Below are 22,213 nucleotides of genomic sequence, written 5' to 3' on the forward strand. Positions count from 1 at the left end.
TGCTCAATACACATCTACAAGAAGAAACGTCCTCTCCACATCCACAATGTCCAGATCCCTCAGAATCAGAATCAGGTTTATTGTCACTGACGTATGTGGTGAAATGTGTTGTTTTGTGGCAGCAGTACAGTGCAAGACATAAAGACACAAAAATAAATAAATAAATTGTACAGAAGAGGCTTAACGAGGTGGTGTTCATGGACCGTTCAGAAACCTGATGGCGGAGGGGGAGAAGCTGTTCCTGAAATCTGAAAGCCCCTCTCACTTTCCCAAATGCCAGCAGGTACCAGCTCAGTCTGTGCGATGTTTCCCACAGTGTTCATCTGGGTAACCTTTTCAATGTACCGAGAGATTCCTCCTTCATCACCCTGCCAGGCAATGAGCTCAGATCCCCATCAGGGGCAGTGCAGTAGGGCTGCTGCCTCACTGCTCCAGTGGCCCCCGGTTCTGTCCTGATCTCCAGCGCTGTCCGTGTGGAGTTTGCACGTTCTCCCTGTGGGCTTTCTTTGGTAGATCCAGTTTCCTCAAAGAGGATTGATATATGTGTGTGTGTGTGTGTGTGTGTGTGTGTGTGTGTGTGTGTGTGTGTGTGTTTGTGCCTGTCTGTGTGCCTGTGTGTCTGTGTGTGTGTGCTGCCTGTGTGTGTGTGCTGCCTGTGTGTGCTGCCTGTGTGTGCTTCCTGTGTGTGTGTCTGTGTGTGTGTGTGGGGGGGGGGGCGGGGGTAGAAATGTTGGGAAAGTGGGGAGAAATGTGTACAAGGAGAATCAGTGGAGGGATAGGAGCTGACATAAACTCGATGGGCCAAATAGCCTCCTACGTCGAAAAGAAATATGGAATTCACTTGGGCTAACTGGGTCACTTTCAGTTTGTCGGGCTGTAACTACTGTGTTGCCACAGCATCCGTCCCAGGGCCTCAGCTGTTTACGATCTACATTAGTGATGTCAGTGAAGAGACAGAATGTGCCGTCACCGCATTTGTTGATGGTACACAGATTGGTGGGATTGAAGAGGTGTCTGCAGAGGGGTATGGACAGGTTGCCCAAGTGGGCAAGAAGCTGGGAGATGGAGTATAAAGTGGGAAATGGGGAGGTTATCAAGTTCAAGTTCATCGTTGTCATAGGCAATAGATTGACAGGGTATGTACCTGACTGGTTGCATCACTGCCTGGTACGAAGGCTCCATTGCCCAGGATCATAAGAGGCTGTGCAGAGGGTTGTAGACTCAGCCAGCTCCATCACGGGCACAACCTTCTCCACCATCGAGGACATCTTCAAGAAGCGGTGCCTCAAGAAGGCGGCATCTATCATCAAGGACCCTCACCACCCGGGACATGCCCTCTTCTCGTTACTACCATCGGGGAGGAGGTACAGGAGCCTGAAGACCCACACTCAATGATTCAGGAACAGCTTCTTCCCCTCCGCCATCAGATTTCTGAATGGTCCATGAACCCATGAATGTTACCTCATTATTCCTCTTTTTTGCACTTTTTATTTACTTTGTAATTTATAGTAATTTTATGTCTTACACTGTACAGCTGCTGCAAAACAACACATTTCATGTCATATAAGTCAGTGATAATAAACCTAATTCTGACATAAATGCCATGAAAATTAGCTTCCTGCAGCAGTAGCACAGTACAAGATGAGGACACGGTTAACATTAACTTAAATTATAAATTATAACATAACTTACATGTGCGCAAAATCAACAGCAAATAAACATAACACTGGTGCGAGATTGAGAGAGAGAAAAAATATAGTCTGAGGCAGTGTTGGGGTTTCTCAGGTGAGTTCAAGAACCTGACAGCAGTGGGGAAGAAGCTGTTGTTGAACCTTGAGGTGTGGGGTCTTCAGGCTCCTGTACCTCCTGCCTGATGGCAGCATTGAGAAGAGGGAAATGGCCCGGATGGTGGGGGTCCCTGATGATGGATGTCACCTTCCTGAGACATCGCCTCTTGTAGACGTCCTCGATGGTGAGGAGAGCTGTACCCATGATGGAACTCACTGAGTCTGCCACTCTCTGCAGCCTCTTGCGATCCTGTGCATTGGAGCCTCCATACCAGGCGGTGATGCAACCAGTCGGAATGCTCTCCACCGTACATCTGTCCACTTTGGAAGTAAGAATAGAAAAGCAGCTCATTGTTTAGTGGGGGAAGGACTGCGGACTTTGTCCTTAGGCGTGGAATGCAAGAAGTTAGCAAAGTAAAAAAGTTGAAAGGCACGGTAAATGTTAGGGCGTCCATGTTCCAGAGTAAATGGTAGAGACCTGGAGGGTGTTGCAGAACAGAGAGACCTTGGGGTCAACACAGGTGGACAGGGTGGTGAAGAAGGCATTTGACACGCCGGCCTTCATCGCTCAGGGCACTGAGTACAGGAGTTGGGATGTTATGTTGCAACTGTACAAATTCTTGGTGAGACCACATTTGGAGTACTGTGTGCAGTTCTGGTCGCCCAGCTATTGGAAGGATGTGATTAAGCTGGGAAGGGCACAGAAAAGATCCACAAGGATGTTACCGGGACTGGAGGACTTGAGTTGTAAGGAGAGACTGGATAGGCTGGAACTGTTTTCCCTGGAGCGTAGGAGGCTGAGGGGTGACCTTATAGAGGTTTATAAAATCATGACGGACGTAGATAAGGTGGATGGTGACAGTCTTTTCCCCAGGGTAGGAGATTCCAAAACTAGAGGGCTGAGGTTTAAGGTGAGGGGGGAAAGATTTAAAAGGGACCCTGAGGGGCAACTTTTTCACCCAGAGTGTGGTGGGTATATGGAACGAGCTGCCAGAGGAAGTGGTAGAGGTGGGTACAATTGCAAAGTTTAAAAGGCATTTAGACAGGTACATGGATAGGAAAAGGTTTAGTGGGAAAAGGGTCAAATGCTGGCAAATGGGACCAGCTTAGATGGGCATCTTGGTTAGACCACACTTGTACTGTGTTCAGTTCTGGTCACCTCATTATAGAAAGGATGTGGAAGCTTTAGAGAGGGTGCAGAGGAGAGTTACCAGGATGTTGCCTGGATTGGAGAGCATGTCTTATTAGGTTAGGTTGAGTGAGCTGGGGCTTTTCTCTTTGGAGAGAAGGAGGAGGAGAGGTGACTTGATAGAGGTGTACAAGATGATAAGAGGCATAGATCGAGTGGACAGTCAGAGACTTTTTCCCAGGGTGACAATGGCTAACGCAAAGGGGCATAATTTTAAGGTGATTGGAGGAAGGTGTGAGGGGGATGTCAGGGGTAAGTTTTTTAACACAGAGAGTGGTGGGTGCGTGGAACGCACTGCCAGCAGAGGTTGTGGGGGCAGATACATTAGGGACATTTAAGAAACATAGATAAACACATGAATGATAGAGAAATGGGGGGCTATGTGAGAGGGAAGGGTTAGATAGATCTTAGAGCAGGATAAAATGTCGGCACAATATCGTGGGCCGAAGGGCCTGTACTGCGCTGTAGTGTTCTATGTTCTATGTAAAAGAGAAAATGTTGGAGATACTTAGTCAGTTCTGACCTGCTGAGTATGTCTAGCGTTGCCTGTTTTATTCCATTAAGTTAGCCCCTGTGTCCAGCAGGAAAATGGAACGTTGCCCTTTATTGCAAAGGGAGCTGAGAAAATGTCTAATAGCACAGGGCGTTGGTGAGACGGTACCTGCAGTAATGCATGCAGTACTGATCGCCTTATTTAAAGAGGAATCCCTGTGTTGGAGGTAGCGCATCGAAGGTCGGATTCCTTGTATTACAATCACAAAGTTTAAAAGACACTTGGACAGGTCCATGGATAGGAAAGATCTGGAGGGAAATGAGCCAAACACAGGCAAATGGGACTACATAATGGGACTAGGGAGCTTGGTTGGCATGGACAGGTTGGGCTGAAGGGACTGTTTCTGCACTGTGTGACTCTTCACCCAGATTCCTTCCCTGCTGATTCCTGTTGTGATGGGATTAATGTGTAAGGAAAGGTTCAGAATCAGAATCAGGTTTACTATCACTGACATATGTTGTGAAATTTGTTGTTTTGCAGCAGCAGTACAGTGCAAAGATGTAAAATTTCTATAAGTTACAAAAATAAATAACTAGTGCAAAAGAGGAATAACGAGGTTCATGGATTCATGGACCGTTCAGAAATCTGATGGCGGAGGGGAAGAAGCTGTTCCTGAATCGTTGAGTGTGGGTCTTCAGGCTCCTGTACCTGCTCCCCGACGGTAGTAGCGAGAAGAGGGCATGTCCCGGGTGGTGAGGGTCCTTAGTGATGGATGCCGCCTTCTTGAGGCACCGCCTCTTGAAGATGTCTTCGATGACGAGGAGGGTTGTGTCTGTGATGGAGCTGGCTGAGTCTACGACCCTCTGCAGCCTCTTGTGATCCTGCACATTGGAGCCTCCATACCAGGCGGTGATGCAACCAGTCAGAATGCTCTCCCCCGTGCATCTGTAGAAATTTGCAAGAGTCTTTGGCGACATACCAAATCTCCTCAAACTCCTAACAAGGTAGAGCTGGGGTGTGGCTTCTTCATGATTGCATCAATGTGTTGGGCCCAGGATAGATCCTCTGAGATGTTGACGCCCAGGAACTGCTTCTGCTGATACTCATTGGGTTCAAAAGAATGAGAGGTGGTCCTACTGAAACATATAAGATTCTGTAGGTGGATCGAGAGGGTGGAAGCTGAGTGAATGCTTTCCCGAGTGGGAGTATCTAGAATGAGGGGACACTGTTTCAGAATAAGGAGTTGCCATTTCAGACGGACATGAGGAGGAATTTCTTCTCTCAGAGGCTGGTGAACATTTAGAATTCTTTACCCCAAAGATCTGTGGAGATGGAGTTGGTTCATAGTGGACAATGACAAGCATTTACACTGTAAGGCAGTCAGTGGACATGGAGAGAGGGGAGGAGTGTAGGCCTTTATTCCTTAAAGTATACACTTGGAGTACTGTGTCCAGTTCTGGTCGCCTCATTATAGGAAGGATGTGGAAGTGTTGGAAAGGGTGCAGAGGAGATTTACCAGGATGCTGCCTGGATTAGAAAGTATGCATTATAAGAGAGCTAGGGCTTTATTCTTTGGAGAGAAGGAGGGTGAGGGGAGACATGACAGAGGTGTACAAAATATTAAGAGGAATAGATAGAGTGGACAGCCAGCGCCTCTTTCCCAGGGCACCAATGCTCAAAACAAGAGGGCATGACTTTAAAGTAATGAGTGGGATGTTCAAGGGAGATATCAGAGGAAGGTTTTTTTTACCCAGAGAGTGGTTGGGGCGTGGAATGCGCTGCCTGGGGCACTGGTGGAGGAGGGTACATTGGTCAAATTCAAGAGATTGTTAGATAAGCATATGGATCAATTTAAAATAGGGGGATATGTGGGAGGAAGGGGTTAGATAGTCTTAGGCGAGGTTTAAAGGTTGGCACAACATGGAGGGCTGAAGGGCCTGTATTGTGCTGTATTGTTCTAAGTGTAGGAGACTGAGGGGTGTCCTTACAGTTATGTATAAAATCCTGAGAGACATAGATAGGATGAATGGCCACAGTCTTGGAAAAGGGAAAGGGAAGCCAACACTACGTCGAACACTACGTTGCAGTCGTACAAGGCACTGGTGAGGCCACACCTGTGTACAGCTTTGGTCACCCCGGTCGTAGGAACGATGCCATTAAGCTGGAAAGAGTGCGGAAAAGGTTTATGAGGATGTTACCGGGACTTGAGGGACTGAGTTATAGAGAGAGGTTGAACAGGTTGGGACTTTATTCATTAGGGCGCAGGAGAATGAGGGGTGACCTTATAGAGGTGTATAAAATCATGAGGGGCTTAGATAGGGTTAACGCACACTGTCCTTTTCCTAGGGAAGGGGAACTAAAAACGAGAGGGCAGAGGTTTAGGCTGAGAAGGGAAAGATTTAAAAGGGACCTGAGGGGCAACTTCTTCAGGCAGAGGGTGGTGGGTATGTGGAATGTGCTGCCAGAGGAAGTGGTTGAGGCGGGTACAATAACAACATTCAATAGACATTTGGATAAGTACATGGATAGGAAAGGTTTAGAGCGATATGGGCCAAATGCGGGTAAACGGGACTGGCTTAGATGGGCACTTAGACTAGGCATGGACGTGTTGGGCTGAAGGGCCTGTTTCCCTGCTGTATTACTCTGTGTGTTGAGGCTGAGGTAGATTTTTAGTTATTAAAGGAATGGAGGGATGTGGGGTTAATGCAGGAAAGTGGCACTGAGGTCAAAGATTAGCCATGATCCCATTGAATTGGAGAGCAGGCATGAAGAGCTGAATGGCTTGTTCCTGTTTCTCTTCCTTACGTCGAGCGAGAAAATGTTTTCCTCAGCTCCCTTCTAATCCTTTCTCCAATTAACTTAAATCTGTTACCCTCCAGTCTCTGTCAAGGGAGTGAGGTGCTCCCTGTTCACTCTCTACAGAAGTTGCCCCAAGCCCAGTGTTACTGGCAGTGTTGGAGCGAGGGGATTAATCAGGGATATGTTGATGGGGTTTGCTTCCGTTGGCTGAGTGGATAAGTCCCTCGGCTTTGCTGGGGAGCCTGGTGCTTCCTGTTCACCTGGATTCCTTCCCCTACTGATTGAGATGGCACTCAGCTTGTGATCTTTATGGATGCACCACAGAAAGCATCCTATCCGGATGCATCACGGCTTGGTACGGCAACTGCTCTGTCTGGGACTGCAAGAAACTGCAGAGAATTGTGGACACAGCCCAGCGCATCACGCAAACCAGCCTCCCCTCCATGGACTCTGTCTACACTTCTCGCTGCCTCGGTAAAGCAGCTGACATAATCAAAGACCCCACCCACCCCGGACATTCTCTCTTCTCCTCCTCCCATCGGGCAGAAGATACAAAAGCCTGAAAGCACGTACCACCAGGCTCAAGGACAGCTTCCATCCTGCTGTGATCAGACACTTGACACTCTTATAGGCTAAAGTCAAACTCTTGATCTCCCAATCTACCTCATCGTGGCCCTTGCACCTTATTGTCTGCCTGCACTGCACTTTCTCTGTAACTGAGGTGCTGTATTCTGCATTCTGTCTTCCTTTTTACTACCTCGATGTACTCACGTACAGCATAATCTGTGTGGACGGCATGCAAAGCAAAGATTTTTCACTGTATCTCGTTACGGGTGACAATAATAAACCAATATCAATACCAATCCCAATCACCTCCAGAGAAACAAAGTCCTGAAGAAGGGTCCTGACCCGAAACGTTGACCACCTACTTTTCTCCATGGATGCTGCCTGGTCAGTTGTCTCCATCCAGAGGGGCCATGGGCTGTTCAAAGTGGGAGAGAGGGCAAACTGCTTGCAAAGCTCTTTGTCATGACCCAAGACACCTCGAAAATTCAGTGAGCCACACTCCCACCCTCCCTCCTGCTTCCCACCCCCTTCTCAGACAAGACCACCCATGCCAACCAGAGCTATAACACGGGGCAGGGAGCGCCGGCAACCAATAGCGCACAGCAAGCTCCCAGAAGGAGAAGCGAGGTACGGACCGGGTTAGTGATGTTCCGCGAGAGCTGACCATTGGAGGAAGTGGGAGAAGGTCTGCACCTCTATAGCGACCACCTCCTCAGGACATCCCGGTGTCGAAGTGTGGCCTCTCAAGAGGAGGGGTGGGGGGGGGGGGGAAGAGGTTCCCAAGGCATCTCCCCGGGGAATAGCCGAGGCTGGGTTCAGAGGCCGTGTGTCAGGATGTTGGGGTTCGGAGATTTGGTCTCAGAAACTTAGGAATAGTGCGAAAGGGATGCTGTACAGGGAAAAGGCTTCAGCTTAGCCAAGGCCTCACTGGACCATAGAACATAGAACAGTACAGCACAGGAACAGGCCCTTCAGCCACAATGTTGTTCCCAACTAATTAAACTAGTAATTAAACTCCTACCTAAACTAATCCCTTCTGCCTTCACAATGGCCACATCCCTCCATTCTCTGCACATCCATGTGTCTATCTAAGAGCCTCTTAAATGCCTCTATTGTACCCGCCTCCATCTGCGTTCCCGGCACCCACCACTCCTTGTGTAAAAAACTTGCCCAGCACCTCTCCTTTGTACTTTCCCCCTCTCACCTTAAAGTATTAGACCTTTCAACCCTGGGAAAAAGGTTCTGACTGCCTATCCTATCTATGCCTCTCATAATCTTATGGACTTCTATCAGGTCTCCCCTCAGCCTCTGCCCAATTTAGTTTAATTTGGCATCACGTTCAGCACAGACATGATGGACCAAAGAGCCGATTCTATGTTCTGGGACCTATAGCCTGGTATTTGGTTTTACCGATGGCCAGTGACAACTCCCCTGTTCACCTGACAGGGCCTCGGTTTAACTCGTAACCAGTAGCAACCTGGCAGGAAAAGGGGGCAGGGCCCAATACACCAGGGATAACCGGTTAAACCGGCCTTACGGTCTCCCAGTGACTAACAGGCTCTCCTTTGTCTCCCAGCGGATTTTCTATCTGGTTCTCCGCTCCTGGTGGCTGCACTCCCGGAGCTGGGACCCGGGTTCGGGGGGAACCGGGGGAGAGAGGTCCGCACGGAGGCCGTGCTGCACGGGAGAGAAATCGGGGAGCTGGTCCGTCTCGTGTGGTGATATGGGGGGGCATCGAGTCGTAGAGTTGTACAGCACAGAAGAGGGCCCTTCCGCCCACCACATCTGTGCTAACTATTGAACGTAGCCCACCAAGCCCATTTGCCAGCATTACGTACAGTTCTGGTCGCCCAGCTGTGGGAAGGAAGGACGTCATTAAACTGGGAAGGGAGCAGAAAGGATTCATAAGGATAGGTTGAGTGAGCTGGGGCTTTTCTCTTTGGAGAGAAGGAGGATGAGAGGAGACTTGATAGAGGTGCACAAGATGATAAGAGGCATAGATCGAGTGGACAGTCAGAGACTTTTTCCCAGGGCGACAATGGCTAACACGAGGGGGCATAATTTTAAGTGATTGGAGGAAGGTATAAGGGGGATGTCAGAGATAAGTTTTTTACACAGAGAGTGGTGGGTGTGTGGAACGCACTGCCGGCAGAGGTGGTGGGGGCAGATACATTAGGGACATTTAAGAGACTTAGATAGACACATGAATGATAGAGAAATGGAGGGCTATGTGGGAGGGAAGGGTTAGATAGATCTTAGAGCAGGATAAAATGTCAGCACAACATTGTGGGCCAAAGGGCCTGCACTGTGCTGTAATGTTCTATGTTGTTACCAGGACTAGAGGGCTTCAGTTATAAGGAGAGACTGGATAGGCTGGGACTGTTTTCCCTGGAGTGACGGAGGTTGAGGGGTGACCTTGTGGAGGTTTATAAAATCATGAGAAGCGTAGATAGGGAGAATAGCCACAGTCTTTTTCCCAGGGATGGGAATCAAGAACTAGAGGATAGAGGTTTAAGGTGAGAGGTGAAAGATTTAAAAGGGACCTGAGGGACAACTTCTTCACACAGAGTGTGGTGGGTGTATGGAACGAGCTGCCAGAGGAGGTGGTACAATTGGAACATTCAAAAGACACTTGCACAGGTATGTGGATAGGAAAGGTTTAGAGGGATATGGGCCAAACACAGGCCGATGGGTCTAGCTCAGATATGGAGTCAAAGAGTCATACAGCACGGATACAGGCCCTTCGGCCCAACCAGTCCATGCGGACCACGGTGCCCACCCAGCTAGTCCCAATTTCCTGCGTTCAACGCATATCCCTCCAAACCCCGCCCCTCCAACTGCTTCTTAAATGATACTGTTGTGCCTGCCTCAACTTGGTCAGCAGGACATCCTTGCTTTTATGTTCTAGTCCTTCGAACATTAGGAACATGTATGTCCCCCATCTAATAAGATCAAGGCTGATCTGCCTCAGTTTCCCTTAAATTCCCTTAATATCTACAAATCTGTCCACCCGTGGATTCATACAGCATGGAAACAGGCCATTTGGTCCACCACATCCATGCTGACCGACCAGTGGGCACCCATCCGTATTAATCCCATTTTCCAGCGTTTGTCAGTGACTGATCCTCCACAAACCCTTCGGGTATTGGTATTGGTTTATTATTGTCACTTGTACCGAGGTACAGTGAAAAACTTGTCTTGCATACCGATTGTACAGATCAATTCATTACACAGTGCAGTTACATTGAGTTAGTACAGAGTGCATTGAGGTAGTACAGGTAAAAACAATAACAGTACAGAGTAAAGTGTCACAGCTACAAAGAAAGTGCAGTACAATAAGGTGCAAGGTCACAACAAGGTAGATCATGAGGTCAAGAGACCATCTCATCGTATAAGGGAACCATTCAATAGTTTTATCACCTTGGGATAGAAGCTGTCTTTAAGTCTGGTGCCCTCAGGCTCCTGTATCTTCTGCCTGATGGGAGAGGGGAGAAGTGAGAATGACCCAGGTGGGTGGGGTCTTTGATTATGTTGGCTGCTTCGCCAAGGCAGCGAGAGGTAAAGACAGAGTCCAAGAAGGGGAGGCTGGTTTCTGTGACGTGCTGGGCTGTGTCCACAACTCTGCAGTTTCTTGCGGTCCTGGGCAGAGCAGTTGCCGTACCAAGCCATGATGCATCCAGGTAGGATGCTTTCTATGGTGCACCAATAAAAGTTGGTGAGTGTCAAAGGTGACATACCGAATTTCTTTAGCCTCCTGCGGAAATAGATGCGCTAGTGAGCTTTCTTGGCCGTGGCGTCTATTCCAAAGATTCCCCACTCTCTGGGTGAAGAGAATTCTTCCAGTCTCTACCCTGAATGGTCGATGCCTTACTTTGCAACCGTGACCCCTGGTTCTATGCACCTCAGACAGGAGCAACATCATCACAGCACCGACATAGAACATAGAAAATTACAGCACAGTACAGGCCCTTCGGCCCACAATGTTGTGCCGACATTTTATCCTGCTCTAAGGTCGACCTAATCCTTCCCTCCCACACAGCCCCTCCATTTTTCTATCATTCATGTGTCTATCTAAGAGTCTCTTAAATGTCCCGAATGTATCTGCCCCCACAACCTCTGCCGGCAGTGTGTTCCATGCACCCACCACTCTCTGTGTAAAAAACTTACCCCTGACATCCCCCTTATACCTTCCTCCGATCACCTTAAAATTATGTCTGCTCACATTGGCTCCTGTCAAGTCCTTGGCAAATCCTGTCAGAGGTCATCTTCATACTTTCCAACGGGGTCACCCCACATTCCCTTAAGCTGCAGAGATGACAGGCCCTTCTTGGACAATCCTTCCATCCCCGGAGTCAGATTGTGGTCACCGGTTTGTCCACGCTGAGCCTGGGCCAGGAAACTTACAGAAGGAACGTCAGCCCTGATGGGTGGGGAGAGAAGGGGGGTGCTTCCCCTGACTAGTGTCAAACTGGGAGGTCACGAAGTAAGATAAGATAAGATGTCTTTATTAGTCACATGTACATCGAAACACACAGTGAAATGTATCTTTTTGCGTAGAGTGTTCTGGGGGCAGCCCGCAAGTGTCGCCACGCTTCCGGCGCCAACATAGCATGCCCACAACTTCCTAACCCGTACGTCTTTGGAATGTGGGAGGAAACCAGAGCACCCGGAGGAAACCCACGCAGACACGGGAAGAACGTACAAACTCCTTACAGACAGCGGCCGGAATTGAACCCGGGTCACTGGTGCTGTAATAGCGTCACGCTAACCACTACACTACCATGCCTGCCAATCAGAGCATCATACAGTCACACAGCCACACAGCATGGAAACAGGCCCTTTGGCCCAACTTGTCCATGCTGACCATGGTGTCCACCAAGCTAGTCCCATTTGGCTTGTATCCCTCTAAACATGTACCTGTCCAAGTGTCTTATAAAGGTTGTTATTGTACCTACCTCAAACACTTCAGCTCGTTCCGTATACGCACCACCCTCTGGGTGAAGAAGTTGCCCCTTGGATCCCTTTTAAATCTTTCCCCTCTCACCCTATATCTATGCCCCCTAGTTTTTAGTTCCCCGTCCCTGGGGCATTTACACGTGCGGGGCTGCCCCCAGAACACTCTATGCAAAGAGATGCACTTCCCTGTGTGTTTCAATGTACAGGTGACTAATAAAGAAATCTTATCTTATCCTATCCTCAAATGACAGGAAGTTTGTGTTGGGAGGAGTCGAGAGAGAGGTTCACTCGTGGCACTGGAAGCAAACCCATCAGGAGCAGAGCCACGGGAGGTGGGGATAGATGAGCCAAATGGGGTTTCTCTTCAACACTGATTGTGCCTGAACTTTCCCCACCCTCTCTGCTCCCTCTCCCTCTCCTTAAACCCCATCCCCCACCGACTGCCCCTGTTGAGTCAAAATCCATCTCTATTGCTGCAAATATGTAAACGTTTCGGGCACTGCAGAGTGACCAATAGCGGCAAAGACGCCGAAAGGCTGGCAGAAAAATCAATCACGTTTAAAAATAAAAGCATTGTTCTGTTTCGAACCGCTCTGAGCAGCCCACATTGTAAATCAAACTGCAGGACGGGCGCTGGCTCCTGGCAGGTTTACTCCCCTCAACAGACAGGCTGCTTGGTAACCACTGCCCTCGTGTTTGTGCCGGGAGCTGGACTGCCTGCGTCTTGTTCTGTTGGAGCTCATAGTTCCTGGGAGGTCTGCTGGGTTGCGACACACATTCCCTCGGAGGAAGGAGTGCCGCCAGGGAGTGATGTAACTCGGGCAACAGTAGGCTTACTGTTGCAGAGATAGAGAGGGTTCAGTTCTCTCCTGCCTTGCACCTCCTTCTTCACCTTTGTGCCGCATGTCACCTCTGATTGCTGCTGACAGCTGCATTCTTGGCCATTGCAGAAGCCTTTTGTGAGGTTCCCTCTCTGTGTGCCTCGGGCGCCACTGAGTTACAGCAACAGGGGCCGAGCTGTGCCCAGCCGGGGCAGAGAGAGCTCTGTCCCTGGATGCCAGGCCATGCATGTGATCAAGAATGTTTGCATGAAGGATCTGCCTTCTTGCCTGTGTGGGATGGGTGCCAGCAACTGGGAGCAGGATGAAGCCATTTAGTCCCCCTTGCATATAAGAGTCCTAGAGCAATACCATAAGACCATAAGACAAAGGAGCAGAAGTCGGCCATTCGGCCCATCGAGCCTGCTCCGCCATTCTATCATGAGCTGATTCATTCTCCCATTTAGCCTCACTCCCCCACCTTCTCACCATAACCTTTGATGCCCTGGCTATTCAGATACCTATCAATCTCTGCCTTAAATACACCCAATGACTTTGCCTACAGCACAGATACAGGCCCTTCGGCCCAACCAGTCCATGCCGACCACGGTGCCCACCCAGCTAGTCCCAATTTCCTGTGTTCAGCCCATATCCCACCATGTACCTACCCAAGTGCTTCTTAAATGATACCATTGTACCTGCCTCAACCACTTCCTCTGGCAGCTCGTTCCATATACTCGCCACCCTCTGTGTGAAAAAGGTGGGAGGGATTTAGAAGATAACACTTCTTTATAAGTCACACGTACATCGAAACACACAGTGAAATGCATCTTTTGTGTAGAGTGTTCTGGGGGCAGCCCGCAAGTGTCGCCACGCTTCCGGCGCCAATATACCATGCCCACAACTTCCTAACCCACACGTCTTTGGAATGTGGGAGGAAACCAGAGCACCCGGAGGAAACCCACGCAGACACGGGGAGAACGTACAAACTCCTTACAGACAGCGGCCGGGTCGCTGGCGCTGTAATAGTGTTACGCTAACCGCTGCACTGTGGGCAGCAGTGGAGGTGGATAAAGTATTTGATAGTTCAAGGAATTGAGGGTTATGGGGACTGGCACAGAACAGAAATTGAGGCCAGTGTGGATCAGCCATGATCAGCCATATTGAGTGGTGGGGCAGAATTGAGGGGCCGAGTGGCCTTCTCCTTCTCCTATTTTCTTCTGGGCTTGTGTGTGTCCACTGCCTGGTTTGGAATTTATTTCCCCTCTCCCGCCCCTCCCCCTATGCCAGCACTCACTCCCTCACTGAGGGGACTTCCCCTTTAAGACAGATGCTCCCAAGTGAATCAACTGAAGGGAATTGCCTGGATTATTGCAGGCAGTGTAGGGTGTAGCAGGTCTGGGCAGCCAGCTGTGGGGCTTGTGTGTCTATTTGTCAATGTATGTGTGTGTCTGTGAGTGTGAGAGTGTGTCTGGGAGTGTATGTGTGTGTTTGAGTGTGAGAGAGTGTCTGGGAGTGTATGTGTGTGTTTGAGTGTGAGAGAGTGTCTGGGAGTGTATGTGTGTGTCTGTGAGCGTGTGTATAGCTGACAGGGTCCGTGTGTATCTGGGAGTGTACGTATGTGTTTGAGTGTGAGAGAGTATTTGGGAGTGTATGCATGTGTCGGTGTGTGAGTGAGTGTGTATGGGAGTGTGTGAGAGCGTCTGGGAGTGTATGCGTGTGTCTGTATGATGGTCTGTGAGTAGGTGTATTTGTAAATGTGTGTCTGTGAGTGTCGGAAACACCAGACACCAGACACTTGCCTCTCTTCTCCAATGTCCACTCTATTCAGGCCTTTCAATATTCGGTAGGTTTCAATGAGACCCCCTCTCATCCTTCTAAGCTCCAGCCAGTAAAGGCCCAGAGCCATCAAACGCTCCTCATACGTTAACCCTTTCATCCCCTGTATCATTCTCATAAACCTCCTCTGGACTCTCTCCATTGCCAGCATAGATACGGGGCCCAAAACTGCTCGCAATACTCCAAGTGTGTTTGTCACGTATTGTCTGTGAATGTACAGTATATACTCAATGTGTGTGTGTGTGTATGTGTGTATGCCTCCGCCCGCCTGTATGTCAGTGAGTGATGCTGGAGGAACTCAGCAGGTCAGGCAGCGTCGTGGAGAAAAGCAGGCGGTCAACGTTTTGGGTCGGGACCCTTCTTCAGGACTGAAGATGGGAAAAGGGGAAGCCCAGTATATAGGAGGGAAAGGCAGAGCAGTGATAGGGGGACAAAAGAGGGGAGGCGGGGTGGGCACAGGGTGGTGATGAGTAGATGCAGATAAGAGATAGTGATGGGCAGGTGCGGGGTAGGAGGGGAGAGCAGATCTGCCGGGGGATGGGTCAAAGGTAAGGAGGGAGGGGAAAAGTGGGGGCTAGGAAAGGGAAGAAGAGAAGAAGGATGGTGGGGGGGGGTGGTGTTTGTGGGGAAGGGGGGGTGGGGATTACCTAAAGTGGGAGAATTCAATGTTCATGCTGTTAGGCTGCAAGGTTCCAAGATGGAAAATGAGGTGCTGTTCCTCCAGTCTGGAATTGTCCAGGCAGTGGAGGAGGCCGAGGACTGACATATCTGTGACAGTGTGGGAGGGGGAGTTGAAGTGACTTGAACGGGAAGATGCAGATCGCGGAAACGGTTCTGACCTCTGACACCTGTCTATCACTATCTCTTACCTGCATCGACCTCTCACCTCCCTGTGCCCACCCCGCCTCCCCTCTTCTGTCCACCTATCACTGCTCTGCTTTTCCCTCCTATATATTGGGCTTCCCCTTTTCCTATCTTCAGTCCTGAAGAAGGGTCTTGACCCGAAACGTTGACCGCCTGCTTTTCTCCATGGATGCTGCCTGGCCTGCTGAGTTCCTCCAGCATCGTCGTGTTTTTCATCTAGGTTCCAGCATCTGCAGCCCTTGGTTTCTAAGATAAGAAGATCAGTGAGTGAAAATGCCTGAGTGTGTGTGTGTATCCCAGTTTGTCGGTGTGAGTGAGTGCGGAGGGCCGCTCTCACACTGTGTGCAGTATCCAGGGCCCACACAGAAGCTGCGTGATGGAGCCTCTGCTTCCACAGTACACGGGAGGGAGGGGCTCTCCCTCTCCAGGATGTGTCTCCTAGTGACAGCTAAAGCTCAGGAGGTGGAGCCCGGAGATTCAGGAGTTTTGCCCTTGGCTGTCGTTTGGATCTTTGTTTTGTTCCCAGAGTGTGGTTAACACAGGGCTTTTGTGTGCTGGTGGTGCTGCTGTCTGGTCCCTTGAGACGTGGCTCCCTCTCTTCTCCGGGGACCTGGGCAGTAAGAGTCAGGGTGTGCTGCCTGTCATTAAACCGAGGCCAACATTTCAAGGTAGAGTGAGTCAGGAAGGGGAAGCAGATCGTTTTCCCACCGCTGCTTGTGGGATCTTGCTGTGTGTAAGTTGGCTGCCGCGCTCTCCGCGTTGCATCAGTGACTTGTAGCGGTTAGCGTAACGCTATTACAGCGCCGGCGACCCTGGTTCAATTCCGGTTGCTGTCTGTAAGGAGTTTGTACGTTCTCCCCGTGTGTCTGCGTGTGTTTCCTCCGGGTGCTCCGGTTTCCTCCCACATTCCAAAGACGTACGGGTTAGGAAGTTGTGGGCGTGCTATGTTGGCGCCGGAAGCGTGGCGACACTTGCGGGCTGCCCCCAGAACGCTCTATGCAAAAAAGATGCATTTCACTGTGTATTTCGATGTACGTGTGACTAGTAAAGAAATCTTAAATCTTCACGCAGCTGAGAATAGAAGTTGGGGTGTTACGCTGCAGTTATGCAGGACGTTGGTGAGGCCACATTTGAACATTGTGTTCAGTTTGGTCGCCCTGCTATAGGAAAGATGCCGTTAATCTGGAAAGAGTGCAGAGGAGATTTATGAGGATGTTGCTGGGATTTGAGGGACTGAGTTATGGAGAGAGGTTGAGCAGGTTGGGACTTATTTCACTGGAGTGTAGGAGAATGAGGGGTGATCTTATAGAGGTGTATAAAATCATGAGGGGCATAGGTGGGGTGAACACACACAGTTATTTTCCCAGGGTTGGAGAATCAAGAACTAGAGGGCACAGGTTTAAGGTGAGAGGGGAGAGATTCAATAGGAATCTGAGGGGCAACTTCTTCACGCAGAGGGTAGTCAGTGTATGGACCGAGCTGCCAGAGGAAGTGGGTGAGGCATCTCTGTGTTAGGCCCAATCAAATGACCGAAGGGCTTGGCTTTCGATATACTTCCCCCTCTGGACTTCTTCAGCCAGTTTGTGTGACACTTATAGAGTCACACAGCACGGAGACAGGCCCTTCAGCCCAACTGGTCCATGCTGACCAAGATTCCCATCCAAGCCAGTCCCATTTGCCTGCGTTTGGCCCATATCCCTCTAAACCTTTCCTATCCATGCATCTGTCCAAATGTCTTTTAAATGTTGTTAATGTACCTGCCTCAACTACGTCCTCTGGCAGCTTGTTCCGTATACCCACCACCTTCTGTGTAAAGAAATCTAGTGGTTAGCGTAATGTTATTACAGCGCCAGCGACCCCGGTTCAATTACGGCCGCTGCCTGTAAGGAGTTTGTACGTTCTCCCCGGGTCTGCGTGGGTTTCCTCCGGGTGCTCCGGTTTCCTCCCACATTCCAAAGACGTACGGGTTAGGAAGTTGTGGGCATGCGATGTTGGCGCCGGAAGTGTGGTGACACTTGCGGGCTGCCCCCAGAACACTTGACACAAAAGATGCATTTCACTGTGTGTTTTGATGTACATGTGACTTATAAAGAAATCTTATCTTCTAAATCTCTCCCACGTTAAACCTATTCCCCCTAATACTTGATTTTCCAACCCTGGGGAAAAAGACTGAGTGCATTCACCCTATCTATGCCCCTCATGATTTTATACACCTCTATAAGGTCACCCCTCAGTCTCTTTCACTCCAAGGAGTAAAACGCTAACCTGCCCAACCTTTCCCCATGACTTAGGCCCTTGAGTCCTGGCAACATTCTCGTAAATCTTCCTTCCACTCTTTCAAGCCTAATGACATATTTCCCAGAACACGTTGGCCAAGACTGTACACAATACTCCAGGTGCGGCCTCACTAACACCTTGTACAACTGCAACATTGTCGATGGACGTGCATTAATCACCGGTGACAACCCAATCTCTTGCCCACCCTCCCCAGAAGAAAAATGACCTCTGAACCTGATCCATAAGGATTGAGACTGGGATATTTTGGGTACATAGAACATAGAACAGTACAGCACAGGAACAGGCCCTTCAGCCCACAATGTCTGTGCTGAAAAATAATGCCAAATTAAACTAATCCCTTCTGCCAGCTCATGATCTACATCCCTCCATTCCCTGCTATTCATGTGTCTATCTAACAGCCTCTTAAATGCCTCCATTGTATCTGCCTCCACCACCACCCCTGGCAGCCCGCTCCAGGCACCCACCTCTCTCTGTGTAAAACACTTGCCCCGCACATCTCCTTTAAACTTTTCCCTCTCTCACCTTAAACCTATGCCCTCTAGTATTTGACATTTCCATCCTGGGAAAAACACTCTGACTGTCTACTCTATCTACACCATACATGATTTTATAAACCTCTACCAGGTCTCCCCTCAGCCTCCGAAGCTCCAGAGAAAACAACCCAAGTTTGGGTCATGGGAAGTGATGTTGGAACGCTGTCATTGGTGGGTGCAGGGGAATCTCATTCGGGCCACTCTATATCTACACCGGAGTTGCCAGCCATGGGGAGGTTGTATCACATCTTACAACATAGAAACAGGCCATTCAGCCCATCAGAACTCATTGGGTCAGCAGCTCAGATCTTCCAATGGTACAGCTGGGAGAGAACATTTGGTGGACGGTGACAGCTTTGCCCCACTTTCTCAGGTCACTTACTGATTCTGCTCCTCCGATCCTTCCTCAACACACAGCCCAAGTCGAGTTTACCGTCCTGTGCACAAGTACAGCGAGGTACAGGTACGGTGAGAAATGTGCTTGCAGCAGCATCACAGGCACGCAAGTACAGACAGCGCACAGAATAATAACTATACATAACTTATACAAGACAGTGAAGAAAAAAAAGACTCTGCAAAACAAGACATCAGTGCAAAATTAGTGTAAAGATGTACAGGTTAGGAAGCTGTGGGCATGCTATGTTGGTGCCGGAAGCGCGGCGACACTTGCGGGCTGCCCCCAGAACACTCTACGCAAAAGATGCATTTCACTGTGTGTTTCGATGTACATGTGACTAATGAAGAAATCTTACCTTAAATAACCACAAGGACAGACAGTTTAGAAGCGGATACAATAGTGGTGTTTAAGAGGCTGTTAGATAGACACGTGAATGTGCAGGGAACGGAGGGATATGGAGGCAGAAGAGACTTAGTTTAATTTGGCATCGTGTAGGGCCTGTTCCTGTGCTGTACTGTTCTGTGTTCTATGTTCTATATTCCAATGAGCGGCGATTACTCTGACCCGCCCCTGTAGCCTTCTTTTTAAGTGACTGGTTTCATTGAGTTTCTGGTCAATGATAACTTGCACTAGTCTGTACCTTGGTACAGGTGACAATAATAAACCAATTTACCAAGTTATGCTGGGGCAATTCTAAGTGGTAGGGTCTCTGCTAACAGCCCTCTCCATCTGTAGAGAGAAGGTAGTCTTACAGTGAGGTACTTATGTGTGGAATGATCTGTCCGCATGGCAACACAAGCAAAAGCTTTTCACTGTGTCTCGGTACCTGAGATGATAATAACCCAATGAACCAATAAGTGAATGACCTCCGCAGGCACGGTAATGTAGCAGTTAGTGCAATGCTATTACAGCGCCAGCAACCCGGGTTCAATTCCCGCCGCTGTCTGTAAGGAGTTTGTACGTTCTCCCCGTGTCTGCGTGGGTTTCCTCCGGGTGCTCCGGTTTCCTCCCACATTCCAAAGACGTACGGGTTAGGAAGTTGTGGGCGTGCTATGTCGGCGCCGGAAGTGTGGCGACATTTGTGGGCTGCCCCCAGAACACTCTACGCAGAGATGCATTTCACTGTGTGTTTCGATGTATATGTGACTAATAAAGAGATCTTATCCCTGCCCCTGTGTCCAGTCAGACTCAGGTGTTGTTGGAGAGTTGGTCTGAGATGGTTGCTGGGAGTGATCCATTGGAAAGGGCTAATTCTCAGGACACCTTAGAGGCAAACCTTACCATAGGAACTGGTCTGGGCCCTGAATTCACAATCAGTGCACCTGCTACCCAATGGCACAGGAAGAGTCCAATTCAGTCCATCAGTCTGTGCTGAGGTTGAACTGTGACTCCAGGAAGTCCCTTCTTGGGACCTTTTCCATGATCTTCCCTTACCCTGGGTCAGCTGGTGACAACAGTCAGACTGGGGAGGGGTGGGGGTTGTCGGTGGGTTGTACTGGTGACACGATGGTTGGATGTGTGTGGCTCTGTGATCCGTGCAACACTGCCTCATTCTGACCCCATTTTCTCCACCTCTGCTTGCTTTCAGCTGTGAGAACCAGTCGCCATGCCAACGGTAGTACCAGAAGCCTTTAAACATGCCGGCAAGGACTTGGGACTTCAAGTATGGACCATCGAGGTGAGCAGCAGTATTTGTGAGTTCAGTGTGCGTGTGTGTTCTCTGCGTGTGTGTTCTGTGTGTGTTTGTTCTCTGTGTTTGTGACTTCTGTGTGTGTGCTCTGTATGTGTGTGTGTGTGTGCTGTGTGTGTGAGATCTGTATGTGTGTGTTCTCAGTGTGTGAGCTGTGTGTGTGTTTTCTGTATGTGTGTGTGTGAGCTCTGTGTGTGTGTGTGTGGGCTCTGTGTGTGTGTGTGTGGGCTCTGTGTGTGTGTGTGAGCTCTGTGTGTGTGTGTGAGCTCTGTGTGTGTGTGTGCGCGTGTGGGCTCTGTGTGTGTGTGTGAGCTCTGTGTGTGCGTGTGGGCTCTGTGTGTGTGAGCTCTGTGTGTGTGTGTGTGGGCTCTGTGTGTGTGTGTGTGGGCTCTGTGTATGTATGAGCTGTGTGTGAGCTCTGTGTGTGTGTGTGAGCTCTGTGTGTGTGTGTGGGCTCTGTGTGTGTGTGTGTGAGCTCTGTGTGTGCGTGTGGGCTCTGTGTGTGCGTGTGAGCTCTGTGTGTGCGTGTGGGCTCTGTGTGTGCGTGTGAGCTCTGTGTGTGTGTGTGTGTGTGGGCTCTGTGTGTGTGTGTGTGAGCTCTGTGTGTGTGTGCGCGTGTGGGCTCTGTGTGTGTGTGTGAGCTCTGTGTGTGCGTGTGGGCTCTGTGTGTGTGTGTGAGCTCTGTGTGTGCGTGTGGGCTCTGTGTGTGCGTGTGGGCTCTGTGCGTGTGAGCTCTGTGTGTGCGTGTGGGCTCTGTGTGTGCGTGTGAGCTCTGTGTGTGAGTTCTCTGTATGTGTGAGCTGTGTGTGTGAGCTGTGTCAGCATGGATGTAGTGGGCTGAAAGGCCTGAATCATGACGAGTGGGATGATTCTGAGAGGGGTGAAGGAACCAAGTGCTCCTGCCTCCCAACATCTTCTGGAAATGAGGAAGCCACTCCCAGCTTTCTTCATCTCTGGATTCACAGCTAATACCAGCATTTATTGTTCATCACTGACTGTCCCCGAACCAAGGTGATCCCCAGAATCAACAGGTGTGTCTGGAGTCACATGTAGACCAGGCTGGGTAAGGAGACCAGATCTCCAACCCCTGCCCCAGGGTCTAAGTGAACTTGCTTGGTATCTCAATCGCTGTGACTGAGACTAATTTTTTTTTCACTTCATTCCAAGTTTATTTAATTACGAGCTGCCATGGTGGGATTTGAACCACTGCCCCGGATTAATACTCCTCAGCACTGGCTGCTAGTCCGGCCACTCAACCGCTGAGTCCAGACGAGAACAACTTGCTGCGTGAAGAGTTCAAGGTCTCTTCCACAGATCCCCTGGCTCTCCATCCCCTCGCCACCACTGGGAACATCTACCAAGACCATTAAGAATGCTGAACCCTCTCAAATCATCTCTTAACCTTCTGCTCCTGGCTGGGAGAGCCTCCCTCTGTTCCTTGTTTGACAAACCCACTCTCGACACGGCCAACGTTTGTTGGCTGGGAGGCTTCCTTCCCTACTAATGTCTGGTGAATCTCTTGCAGAAAATGGAAGTGGTCCCTGTCCCTCCGAAGGCTTACGGGAACTTCTTTGAAGGCGATTGCTACCTGATATTGTTCGTAAGTACAAACACTGGAGAACGCTGAGGTGCTCAGCAGGTCAGGCGGCGCTCGCGGAGAGAGAAACACAGTTAACATTTCATCAGAACAGGGACAGAGAGAAAACATGATGGTTTTCAGGACCAGGGAAGGTGGGGCAGGAATGAACACAACAAAGGAAATATCTCTGATAGGGTGAAACCAAGTGTATTAATGGGATGGTTAAGTACATTATGCTTCTTTGTGTTATGTATTGATATTGGAATTGGAATTGGTTTATTGTTGTCACTTGTACTGAGATACAGTGAAAAACTTGTCTTGCATACCGATCGTACAGGTCAATTCATTACACAGTGCAGTTTACATTGAGTTAGTACAGAGTGCACTGAGGTAGGACAGGTAAA

At 49.6% G+C, this 22,213-nt stretch overlaps 1 protein-coding gene across 2 annotated transcripts in view; it reads left to right on the forward strand.

Annotated features, from left to right (window-relative positions):
- The window catches only part of vill (villin-like), an 81,553-nt gene that overhangs the window by 7,593 nt on the left and 51,747 nt on the right, over positions 1 to 22,213 (forward strand). For both annotated transcript variants that reach the window (XM_052015392.1, XM_052015393.1), the window contains exons 2-3: positions 20,129 to 20,218; positions 21,756 to 21,830. In XM_052015392.1, the coding sequence (XP_051871352.1) occupies positions 20,147 to 20,218; positions 21,756 to 21,830 (147 nt within the window). In that variant the 5' untranslated portion in view covers positions 20,129 to 20,146. The remainder of the gene's footprint in view (positions 1 to 20,128; positions 20,219 to 21,755; positions 21,831 to 22,213) is intronic.

The sequence above is a fragment of the Pristis pectinata genome, chromosome 5, assembly GCF_009764475.1.
Source record: "Pristis pectinata isolate sPriPec2 chromosome 5, sPriPec2.1.pri, whole genome shotgun sequence".
Classification (NCBI taxonomy): domain Eukaryota; kingdom Metazoa; phylum Chordata; class Chondrichthyes; order Rhinopristiformes; family Pristidae; genus Pristis; species Pristis pectinata.